The sequence below is a fragment of the Macrosteles quadrilineatus genome, unplaced genomic scaffold (assembly GCF_028750875.1).
Source record: "Macrosteles quadrilineatus isolate MER2022 unplaced genomic scaffold, UCM_ALF_1.0 Scaffold_8__2_contigs__length_117827958, whole genome shotgun sequence".
Lineage (NCBI taxonomy): Eukaryota > Metazoa > Arthropoda > Insecta > Hemiptera > Cicadellidae > Macrosteles > Macrosteles quadrilineatus.
Genome location: NW_026542601.1, coordinates 19,480,411 through 19,493,757, shown reverse-complemented (window position 1 = coordinate 19,493,757; position 13,347 = coordinate 19,480,411). Strand labels below are relative to the sequence as shown.

General features: G+C 33.5%; 1 protein-coding gene across 1 annotated transcript in view; it reads right to left on the bottom strand.

Annotated features, from left to right (window-relative positions):
- Positions 1–13,347, bottom strand: part of LOC129000233 (protein artichoke) — an 81,733-nt gene that overhangs the window by 50,677 nt on the left and 17,709 nt on the right. Inside the window, exons 17-19 of the mRNA XM_054427188.1 lie at positions 12,840–13,046; positions 12,078–12,266; positions 8,998–9,131 (exon numbers count right to left, since the gene is read on the bottom strand). Of these exons, the coding sequence (XP_054283163.1) occupies positions 8,998–9,131; positions 12,078–12,266; positions 12,840–13,046 (530 nt within the window). The remainder of the gene's footprint in view (positions 1–8,997; positions 9,132–12,077; positions 12,267–12,839; positions 13,047–13,347) is intronic.

Sequence of the window (13,347 nt, the reverse complement as noted above, 5' to 3'; positions counted from 1 at the left end):
AGTCATTAAAATAGTGCAATATCAGCTGTTGAAAACGCAGACGACAATCTAGAGACCACGTCAGTCCGTCTCCGTCATAACCTGAACCTGATTCAGTTTACTTCCAGTCCTGCCGACGGCAATGTACATGCGTGAATTGATAGGCATATCTGTAATCGTTTCGTGTTTTGTATTAAATGTTTGTAACGTATTCTTACGACACCTCCAGAAGTGGATCTTTATGTAAGCCTGACGATAATGGAGTTTAAGAACCACCAAAACATATGTATCAAGTAAAATTTGACACTAGAATATTAAGGATTGCCTGACAAGGTGTGTTTTTGTTTTTACCATTCTTAGGGCAAAATGTTGTTGGTGTTGATAGTGAACTACTTAGAAACACTTTTCAGGCTGCTTATACAAAATTATACATTCATTATGATAGCTAGCAAACAAATGTCCCCCCCAAAAGCCCCCAAAAAAAGTCCCCCCCAAAAATTCCTGTGGCGCAAACGCGCCACAGTCCCCCCCTCTGGGCACCCCTGCGCTACATACATTGATACATTCTGGAGAGCAACCTCAAGTGTGCTATATGTGGAAAGTCCTTCAAAGACTATGCCCAACTGTCCATAAACTCCCCTTTCACCTGTTGTTTGTCATGAGCAAGTAGACATTTAAAAAATCAAACTATGACGTTTGCATTCACGAATTTCAAAACACACAGCAGACATTTTTACTTTACATTTACTTTACCCTATACATAGTATATAGAAAAAGTATTGTTTTCGTCAATATTTTTTGGTTAGAGTTTTGAGTGGATATATCCATTTTGGGTCCCCCTGAACCCAAAAACGTGGTTTCCAAAGTGATGTCTGTGTGTCTGGATGTGTACAGAGCTACAGACCACACCTGTAGTCCGATTTTGATGAAATTTGGTATGCAGGTACTAATCCATGGTATCTCCGGTTCAAAAGTTATTGTAAATTATGTTATTTTTCTATAAAAATCTATAAAATAAAAGAAAGTCATATTTTTCTAAAAATGTGGGTTTTGGTTCAGATTAGTATGTGATAATCGTTATAATTCTTAACAACATAGTGCAACCTAAATTGCTGTAAAATTGTGGTTTGAAAGTTTTTGTAGCTTTTGTTATTATTTTCCCATAAAACACATAAAAATCGAAAAAAAAAGATTTAAACAAATATTTTGATTTAAATTCGTCTGTTATGGTCCTTATGATTCTAAAAAAAATAGTCCAACACCCTATTCCTGTAAAAAACACTTTTCAAAAGCTAATTAAATCATACTTTTGTGATTTTACCCATTAAATATCATAGTTAGTTACTCTCATCGCTTACCCATGATAAAGGTTGTTGACAAGCTAATGGGAGAAAGTATGTGTCAAATTGCTGATACCGTTTATTAAAACTTACTATGACAATTGCATTCATAAATCTCAAAACATTTTGTAGGCTACGGCCATATCCTCCTAAAAGCTGTTTACTGACTTTCTAAAGCCATTATGTCTATATTCATCAGAATTACAAATTTTTAAAAGATGGTTCTCAGAAAACATTTTAACAATGAATGTCAGTGAAACAAAATGTTTGCCTATCGCACTTTGTCCCCCTAGCCTTGCACTCATGTGGCACCGCAGGCAGCGATTGCAATTGCCAAATTATTGAGACTGTGTCGCATTATAAATACCTGGGCATTATAATGGATTCTAAACTGAAATGGGAAAGCCAAATAAATTTTTATTAAACAAAGCTTAGAAAAATAATTTATGTTTTTTACTAATTTGGCCAAATTTTACGACATGAAGAAATTTAAAGAATTTACTACGCATACGTTCAATCTCATCTGCAGTATGGTTTAATAGCTTGGGTAGGGGCTTTTTCATCGTTAATTGAACCTTTATTCGTGATTCAAAAATCAATAATTAGAGCTGCGTTAAGAAAACCGAGACGTTATTCTACTGATCATAGGTTCAAAGAATCTCGGCTTTTATCAATAAGGCAGCTGCATATGTTAAAAATGTATTAGCTTACTCATACATTCATTTAGAACTTATCGCCTCGCCGGTAGTTTATGACTATCATACCAGAAACTCAGTGATTATAGGATTACAGGTCCCAAGAGTTCTCAAATCAATCAATTAACAAATTCCTTTTACATTGTTAATTGCTTGTTGCATAGTATTCCTCCAGAAATTAGGGACATGCGAGTGTCACTGAGTGTATATAAGAGGGTTATCGCTAACTGAGGGTTATCGCTGGCTGATGGAGATAGGCCTTGACACTAAAGAGTCGCTTATCAGCCCAGAATATCCCGTTTAGACCTAACCAACTGATAACTGGACTATCTATTGTACCTTCTACAGCACTCTTACTTGACGGAATCCACGCCTCAGTAAAATTGGGAATTGAAGGAAAAAAGTTTATGTGTATCGGATGTAATGCAAGCAATGAGCTCCCTTAGTTATTGAGTTGCATATGGTTGTTAGGTTTTACAGTTAGGTTATTATAATTGTATAGTAAATTAATTTTTATCCTTATTTTACCAAGTTATTGTTAGATTTTTTGTTTGTATTAAGTGAAGTGCGAAGAACTTTTATTTTGATAAGGCAGCCAAATAAGGACTCTACGCACATATCACTGCAGGGTTGCCACCCGTCCCGATTTTGTTTTCTTATGCCCGTATATAAGCCTATGTTAATTCGGGGGAAATGTCCCTATTATTCCCTAACCTAAGGTGGCAACCCTGGGTCACTGTGACCAAGGCCACACTAAAAAACAGGCCGTAATGCTCGTCAATCATGACGTCACGATAGAAGACGGCAATGACGTAATTAAGGTTTTATTTTTGTTTTCCATGAAAAGATTAAAACAAGCAGCTGATCACAAACGTCATTGCCGTCTTCTACCGTGACGTCATGCTAGACGAGCATTGCGGCCTGTTTTTTTAGTGTGGCCTTGCTGTGACCCATGTGATATTTTTATTTGTTACATGTATTGCTGCAAAATAATTTGTTCTAAATAAAGAATTTCTCTCTCTTTCTCTGTATCTGTATCCAACTGTCCAAAAACTTCCCATTACACCTGTTATTTGTCATGAGCAAGTAGACATTTAAAACATTAAACTATGTCGATGACGAACTTGCATTCATGAATTCCAAAAGATTAGTCTAGTGTAGACTACGAAGCCATATCTCCTAAAACCCGTTTGGTGACTTTTTAAAGCTATTTTAATGTCTAGAACTGTGTACAATTTTTAAGTTATTACCGTAGGTTTCATAGCAAGACCTAGACCCAGGACCGATTTACTTTTTCGTTTTCAGGTCCTCAGAAGTCAAAAATCCCACATCCGTTCAAATTCATATATATTATATATATACATAAACGTGTAAACCTACGTTTATTCAAACGAGTTCGCAAACCAGCATATATAAGGTTAATACCCCCGCCGCAGCAAACCTGCTTACTAAGCAAATTTCCTTTTCCCGGCTTGATTTGTACTAAAATATTCTCTAAAAATTGTCAGATTTATTTCCTATTTAAACAACTTTAATTTTTGTGAGTATTTAGGTTTGCTGTAACGAGGAAGATATTGACGTGTGTTTTTTTATTGAAATGTTGATAGCTAGTATGAAATAAGCCAAATTGTCAAATTTGATTAAAATATATCCATAAACAAGCAAACCTCAACAGTTTATTTATTCTCCATAAAAATAACATGGGAATTTTTAATTGACAATTTTTTAAATTATCTCTGTAACCATTGAGCATACAACAACGCTTCTATATACTAAATTATTATATTATATCTTATATATTATATTATATATTATATCTACAAAATGGTTTGGAGAGAAATGAAAATTTGTACCTACCCCATAAAATTCCCCATAAACTCCTGTTCCCATAGTCCGATTATATATAATATATATATTATATAAATGAAAATATATATATAATTGTATAGTTCTGTTAACTTTTTAGCGCTACGATACCTTTTCAATACATAAATGAAATAATAAAAACACGAGTACCCTGAAATTCATTTTTATTTAACCCTTTCAGTGCTATGAAACGATATATCGTTGTTTTAAAAAAAACCCTAAGGGATATAGAGAGGAAGTTTATTTAAAAAAAAAAATAGCAAAACAGCCATTGGTGACCTGCATGTTCATAGGATACACTACCAACCACTTAGCTAAAAGATTCGCCCAATCCGATGATTTCGAGGTGTATGTCCAAACCAAGGATTATGAACACCTCACTATGCCCCAGTGGTTGTAGTATATCGCTACAAACACACAGGTCACCAATTATTTTCCACACAGGACGGGATTCGAACCTGAGCAGACGAATGCCATTGGCCAAGTGACACACGCCCTAGCCTTCTCGGCTATCTGTGCTTGAGGACTGGGGAGTCAAAAACCGGTATTTAAGCTGTTGCCACCGATTGCGAACAGATGGCGCTGCAGATGGTTGTTCAATGCGTTACTAGGTAGCAGCACCAGTTAGTCACGGACTTTTTAGATGCAATCTTTTAGTTTTAGTAGTAGTAAATGTGTTCCTGAGACTTTGCTGCAAAACATTAGTTTCCCTAAAATGGCTATATTACAATAACCTTGTCCAACTAAATCAGCGTTAAATTCAATATTACATTGTAAACTATATGTCTTTTGATTTTATGAGATTTCCGTTTCAAATAATGCTATCAGAACATAAAAATTTATAGGAAAACCAGGAAAATTACAACAAAAACTAAGTTTTATTTAATGTTTACTACAAATACCGGGATCTATCTTTCTTATATATTTTCTTATTGTGTTATTATTCAAAATTACTTTAAATTAGCCTAATTAATAAAATAGTGACAACATGACAGTTAAAATTCAACAACAGGTAATGGAATTAAAAGGCAAACAAATAAAAAGTCTTACAAAATATGAATTATTGGCCTAGCACTGAAAGGGTTAAACTGATACGTATTTCGGCACTAAAGCCATGATCTCAGTATGAGTTAAAATTTACTATGAATTTAAAACATAAACATAATAGGTTATTAACTATTTTATATCTCATACTGCGATTGTGGCCTTAGTGCCAAAATACGTATCAGTTCAAATGAAAATGAATTTCAGGGTATAGTCCACTGTCAAATGTACACCGTGTGCTCCTTGATGTGGCAGGTGTGGGAGTAGTCTTAATCTCTTCATTTTACCTTAAAATACTATTTCGATGGTGGCACTCTTGAAAATGGTGCGTTTGAACGCTGAGGGTAAAAAACAAAATGGCCGCCATTTTAATGTTTAAAGTCAAATTCCATGAAAACCAGCAGTTAAAACAAAATTTTGCAACACATTATTTAAAGTCCTTTTTATTACAAATAGAATGACACTTTATTTGCGAAAATCAGATAATAAATAAAAAAGTTATTTTCCTTCTATTATTAATAGTAATTATCAAAATGGCAGTCATTTTGAAATCACAAAGTTAAATTCCTTAGAAACTAGTGACAAAAACATAATAAAAGTTACATAACTTTTTTATTTATTATCCAATTTTCACAAATAAAGTGTCGTTCGATTTGTAATAAAAAGGACCTTACATATTGTATTTCAAAATTTTGTTTTAATAGCTGGTTTTCATGAAATTTGACTTTAAAAAAATTAATGGCCGCCATTTTGAAATTCGATGAGCCTGATCAAAGATTTTTTCGGAGAATGTTTATAGTTGTAGACTTAAAGTTTATACCAAGTTTCATAAAAATATCTCTAAGAGCTTTTGAGTTATGAATTATTTTCAAAAAATAAAAAATGGCGGATTACGGCTAAACTAAGCCGAAATCAAAAAATATTGTACAACATTTTCGACTTATTTTTGAACATAGAATCTGAATCTGCATAGCCCGTTACGCCTTTAATAATCTTTTTTGTGCATATTTGAAATAGCTACATTTTGGTATCAATAATTCTTTCATAACTCTAACGGTTACTGATATAAGTAAGAAAAGAAGTTTGTGACGGCGGCCATTTTGTTTTTTACCCACAGCGTTCGAACGCACCATTTTGAAGAGTGCCACCATCGAAATTGTATTTCTCCAAGGTCAAACGAAGAGATTAAGACTACTCCCACACCTGCCTCATTAAGGAGCACACGGGAGCCTGTATATGTACATTTGACAGGGGACTAGTACTCGGGTTTTTATTATTTCATTTATGTATTGAAAAAGTAGCCCTAAAAAGTGAACAGAACCAAAAAAAAAAAAAAAAAAACAATTATTTATATATACAGTGTGTAAATTAAGTATTGAAACAAATCAGTATTTTTAAAACCGAAACAGATACAGATATTCTGTTTCTTGCAATAATTGTAAACAAAGGTTCCGCAATTTTTACATCAAAAATATTTTTTTACCCCCCTAACAGGGTAGTGGGTAGGGGTGACTAATTTTTTTCAAATAGCAACCCCTATTGAGTGACCCCTCATTTTGAAGGATTTGTCAAAAGAAACTCAATGACGCAAAAAACCAAAATAACAGACATTACAAAAATTGATCTACTGTATGGGAAAAAGCACCAATTTCACAAATAATGGAAAGAAATCTGTATTTTTTAAACCAAAATAGATAGAAATATTCTGTTTGTGGAATTGATTGTTAACATAGGTTCCGCAAATTCTTACATCAACAATATTTTTTCAACCCCTTTAACAGGGTAGGGGGTTGGGGTGACTTATTTTTTTCAATAACAACCCCTATTGAGTGACCCCTCACTTTGAAGGGTTTGTTAAATGAAAAACAATGACGCAAGTCCGAGGTAGATATTTTACCCCTAGCCTAAATGGCAGCCATTCCAAAATTTTATATTTGCAAAAAAGCACCCATTTTGGAATATCCGCCATTTTGGCTAGGGGTGAGATATTCACCTCGGAATTGCGTCATTGTGTTTCTTTTGACAAACCCTTCAAAATGAGGGGTCACTCAATATGGGTTGCTATTTTAAAAAAATAAGTCACCCTCTACCCCCTACCCTGTAAGGGGGGTTAAAAAATATTTTTGATGTAAAAAATTGCGGGACCTTTGTTAACAATTATTGCCACAAACAGAATAAATATTTCTATCTATTTCGGTTTTTAAAATACAGATTTGTTTCAATACTTAATTTACACACTGTATATATATCCGTTAGCACGATAACTCGAGCAAAAATGATCTAATTTTGATGAAATTTGGTACAAAACGTGTAAACTTACATTTATTCAAACAAGTTCGCGAACCAGCATGATGGACTATGGAAATGGGGTTTTATGGGGTAAAAATAGGTTTTTCCCATTTTTGAACCTAAAAACACAAAATTTCTCAATTTCTTTCCAAACTATTTTGTAGAGCTTAAAAAACAAATAATTTAGTATATTGAAGCATTATTATGCTAATGGTTATGGAGAAAATTCCAAAAAATTGTAAATTTAAAATTACCATGTTATTCTTATGGACAATTAGTCAACTGTTCTGGTTTGCTTGATTATGAAATTATTTTGATCAAATTTGGAAAATACATTTATTTGTTACTAAAATACAGTACCTATTAACATTTTACAACAAAACACACCTTTTTACCCTCCCTGTTGCAGCAAACCTAAGTACTCGTTAAACTAATTCTATTTAAATAGTGAATGCATGTGATATTTTTAAGGATACATTTTAGTGTAAATCCAATCAGGTAAATGGAAATTCGCTAAGTCTGCAGGTTTGCTGCGGAGGGGGTATTCTTGAAAATAATGTCATGGCAACCAGTTAACCCATAAGGCCTATGTTAAATTACTAAAAGTTTAAATTCACATAGGAAAAAGCCCTGTGGTCCGATTTGTACCATTTCAGATTCAAACCTTCCCATGGTTGGTTACTATGACTGTGCTAAATGCTAAATTCATGCAGATCGCTTCAGCCCTCCAGGAGGAGTATTTATAAAACAAAAGCAGGAGTGAAGTATATAAGAGCTTCGCTCCGCTCAAAATATGATATACTGTCAATAGTTAATAGTTATTATAATTTATTAATAGTTAATAACATTATTAATAAAGTTATTAATTAATTTATTAATTATTAATAAAGTGATTAATAAGTTATAAGTTTAATAGTTATTAATAATAACTATTAATTATTAATAGTTATTTAAAAAATGTGGTTCCTCCATACCTAATGAAGTTTTATATTTAAATATCTTTAAATAAGTGCTCTTGGTGATAACACTACAAAGCAGCTGATATCCTTGAGGACAATAATCTGTGCCCCCCAGTTAGTTTCTTGTGCCGTCTGCTGCCTGTCCGCCATGTGTTTTGTACAGTTTTTATAGCTCATGCAGTTTTGTATTTAATGTTGTGTGTGTTGTATTTTTTTTTTGTGATATAGACCAATGACCACCAATAGATATAGGTCAATGACAAATACCAATATGACTAACCCTGTAGGTACTGCGAATAGATTAGTCTGACAGAAGAGGAATAAATGCAGAAATGTTAACAGCATAACAATACTAAAGTTGTTTACATCAACGAAACTATTCTGTTAAACAATCAAAATACTGTATGTATAGGGTTTATAAAAGAATATTTATGAAACGTCCAATATTTCAGACCCCCCCCCTCCAAAAAAACCAACAAAAAAGCCTATTGTGGGTGCACATATTAAAATCTTCCCGAGCGTTTATTACCCTCGGGGCGGCCCTATTTCACTTAGTTATTATAATTAAGATGAAGAACACACCTGGGTGTAAATAAAAATAAAGGATGTGTATAGCATGGCGTTGAATTACCATTGTTTTGACCAGCTGATTTTTATCCAGTACCATACAATCAAGTGCAGTTGCATTTGGTTTTCAGTTTTCAACCATGAAAGAACTACTGAGCTACTGATTCAAGATCAACTGGTCTTCTTCATTATCGGTGTTGGGTAGATTCAAGATTCAAGCTACGTCAGATATCTGTCCACTTAAGATGTTATGCTCACCTTGGACACAGAAGCATGAGGCAGTCCCAGGGAGTTATCCCAGTCTGAATGGTTGTAGGAGCTGACCCCTAGGGACTCCTGACTGTAGGAAGGACTGTGACTGCCGTGATCCTCTCCAGACTCATACCCTGGACCTGGGAAAATTTTACACAATAATGAAACATGAAAGTTGTGTCAACATGACAAGTTGTTTAGCACGATGAAATTTGAAAGCACCTAATCATTATTTAGACTCCATCCTGATTTCGTTGCCATAATTTAAACCTAATTAATTATATTTTCTTAAAGTTAAACCCATTGACATAATATTTGAGAAAGAGATGTATGCTTTGCCTTCCTACTACTGAGTAATATTCTCTGTCTAAAATTACAAAAGACATGCAAGTTTGATTGCTATAGTTATGAAAGCTAACCTGTACAAAAGGATCTAGCCAATGCCAAATCTGATCACTACAGTGTGCCCATGGGAAAGTAGTGGTGAGAAAAAAAAGGTGCCATCATGGGTTGGTTTTATTTTTGTTTATTGGAAAATTGTTAGTAAAGTACCGGATCCTTATAAATTAATATCGAATTTTAAACAGTTTACAACTTTTATACTACTGTATTAAACTTACTGATATAAATAACACATCAAATGAAAAAGCAACTCAAAGTCAATGCCTTACAACAACACATTATTTAACAAAATGGATCCAGTAGAACTGTAAATTTAATTGTCCATGTTAAAAAGAAATCTTTTTTAACCACTATAAATTCGGAGGTTGCTTAACGTTTTTTAGCTTTTAAATGGTGAGGAAATCGACCAAAATTGAAGGTAATATTCCGAAAGAGGATAAAACTTCCTACAATTTACTAATATACATTTCTTGAAAATACTCATTAAAGGTAGCCAAAAATTGCCTCAAAATGAAAAAAATTCTAAAATTCCCGTCTTTAATGTAGACAATATACATAGCTAACAATAAATTTTATTTTTTTATTTTGAGGCAAATTTTGGATACCTACATTCATTGAGTTTTTCAAAAATTAAAAAAGGGGAAAATTCCCGTCTTCAATGTAGACAATAGACATAGCAAACAATAAATTTCATTTTTTTAGGCAAATTTTGGCTACATTTATTGAGTTTTTCAAGAAATGCATATCAGTAAATTGGAGGAAATTTTATCCTCTTTCGGAATATTACCTTCCACTTTGGTCAATTTCCTCACCATTTAAAAGTTATTTGCAAAAACCATTAAGCAACCTCCAAATGTATAGTGGTGAAAAGTGGAAGATTTCTTTTCAACTGTGTACAATTAAATCCACAGTTCTACTGGATCGATTTTGTTAATCTTTCAGAGGGTGCATTGGTTTTCAAAACGGGAGAGGGCGCACCTGGAGGTTACTTCCAGGTCAATACAAACAAACATTTAGGAAGTAAAATTTATATTTTAGTGCACAAATTAAGTTTTATTTTTAACTTTAAACATCAAAAATGTGTTTAGTGAACTCTTAATTATAAAAAACTTAATTTGATTTTATACATATAAAATTAAACTATTATTCTATCAAATGTTCTAACATAAAAGTATATGAAGAAATCTTTTACACGAATATATATTCAAGAAGTTAATTTTAATTTTCACCACAATGTGTCCTAAAATGCAGTTCTAGATGATAACACTCAAAATAAGTACCTGATGATTTAAGTAATTTAACATAATGGGTATCTTAATACTAAATGACTCTGTACATACGTCGTTCGTGAATCTCCCTTTCAGCACTGGCTAAGAGTGTTGCAATTCGAAATTTAACTTCTTCACTCATCGTTTAAAAACTATATATTTACTAAATAATGACACAAATCGTAAAAAAATTATTATTTACGATAGCCTACAATCAACGCACAAACTAAACTAGAGGTCGCACACGGAAGTTGCCTACAGGCTGTATGAGAATCGGCAGGGCGCACACGGAAGCTACTTCCAGCCTCTTACAAAACTGAACAAAACTAACAAATATATAAAATAGTAGGGGTGAGTTTTGACCTTCACTCGATTCTAGGAATGAGATGCGTGAGGTAAAGTGACACTCACACTGCCGACACCACTCAAAATAATATAATCGTGAAAAATAAAACATCCCTGGAGGTTACTTTCATGATGCGACCTCTGGAAGGTTAAATAATCTTTCGTAGGAAGGCATAAACCCTTTGAGTTGCTTTTTCATTTGATGTGTTTTTTATAGCGGTAAGTTTAATAGTATGAAAGTGATAAAGCGTTAAAACCCAAGTCAATTAATTTATAAACACCCGGTATAGTACAGTAATAGGTTTTAAGTAAATGATCCTGGCTGATAAAACAGCTGATCTTAGTCAGTTACAGCTAGACAGATCGTTTACATCAATTTACACTCATCCTTTACTCTTATTTGGATTAAAATACGCCTCTGAATGACGTCCCCATCTCATGATTGATAATTGGTAAGGTTTTTTCTCTGTTTCTGTACAAGTTGCCTATCAGTATTATGTCCATGTGTGATTTTTAAAAGTACTAAAACAACCTCAGTAAGCAGCTTGCTTCTTCATTTCTTTTTAATACAAATAAAGGAATTTCAACAATGGGTTTACAGCAATTGTTTGAGTAGACAAGTGGATATGGTGCTGGTTTCAAATCTGAAGGTGTCTCTATGGTTTTGTTCCGAGGTTTTGTACTATGCTATTTGTCATTGGGTAGTTGTTTTGTTAGTTATGAACAAGACCAGTGGTTTGGACTGTTCCCTTACCAAAAAGACTTCCAAAAATGTCAACGGTATGGAAAAACTTTTTTTTACATGAATTGAGTAGTTTAAGTAAAATTAGCACAAGTTTGAGGGTAACTGGTGTGTCATCATTACAAAAACCCTTAAAAATATCTAAACTACGTTTCAACAGCATGAGAATGCCATGACAAAAACTGCTTTTGTTTGATCCAAAGCTATAATAAAATGGAAAATATGTCATAAAACCTAAAAATACATCATTTCAATTTCACTAACATTAAAAATCTAAAAGTTTGAGATTATTCCTTTATTTTACCAGAACCAAAATATTGTAACCATACCTGGGTCAGAGCTTGATGAGTCATTGTAAGGGTTGAATATTGGCCGAAAGCCGCCACTAGAGTGAGGTAGTATTGGCCTGAAGCCGTCTTGTGGTGGTGGAGGAGGTAGTTGCTGTACTCTCCCCCTCCCTCTGTTGCTGGTGAATCTTCCTCGGCCGTCCGAGTCACGGCCAGCACCCCAGAAACTGCCTGTAACAATGTTGTGGTTCAATACATACTTTTTAATCTATTACTGTACATTAATCTCTATTTGACAGTTATAATCACATCTAGCAGTAAGATTACATATATCTAAAAGAAAACTAGCCTATGTTGGCTAAACAAGCACAAACATAGAAGCACAAAGGAAATGAAAACAGTGAAATATGAAATAAAACAAAACAATATACATAGGAAGTGATTCCCATAAGTCTTCATCGGCATGTGAGGAGAGTCTACATTATTGCTCACTACATTGCACAAAACCAAAAACAAAATATACCATAGGATTATCTGAAAATTGGATATGAACAAAGGAGAAAATCTTCTGAGTGAAAAAAATTTTAATTTTTATATTAAGTCAGTTTACAATAACTGATCAATGATCATTCACATATGCGTTATTGAGCTCTGACGATTTCTTGTATTTTCTACCAATAAATATTGTTTGTGATTTTGCTGGTTTTTATGTTTTAAATTACATTAGAGCTCTGATGATTACATTAGCTCTCTCTAAGAATTTTAATCATCTGTCAAAACTTAAAGAGACTGAGAAAAATTTACCCAATGAAGGCAGAGGCATTCCGAAGAAGGTGAAAGCAGACGACGGTTGTCTTGTGTAGACAGAAGGGTGGGGAGGAGGTGGGGTGGCAGTAGTGGATGGGGGCTTAGTCCCTGCATACAACGTGGGAGTATCTCCTGGGATGAAATGGGACAACACTCCCGGAGGAATAGTCTGGAGGCTGGACTCTGTTGTGGTAGTGAACACACCTGAAACATCCTTTTTATTTGTCACAGACATTTTGGGTGGAGATTAGTTAACTTTATAAAGCAATCTAAATCTTTTAAATAACTTTTAGGGGTATAGACAAAAATTAAGGTTTGACATAAAACCTGTCGCCTACCTCTTGCAGGGAAGTTAGTCCAACAAGCTATAAAACTCTTAATATTATTATAACAGTGGTTGTAGTAAAAACCAATCAACAGTTAAAATGTTCAATATTTTGCAATTGTTATAATATATGTATCTATAATGTTTGTTATAATATATCTAATGAATTACACGATTTAA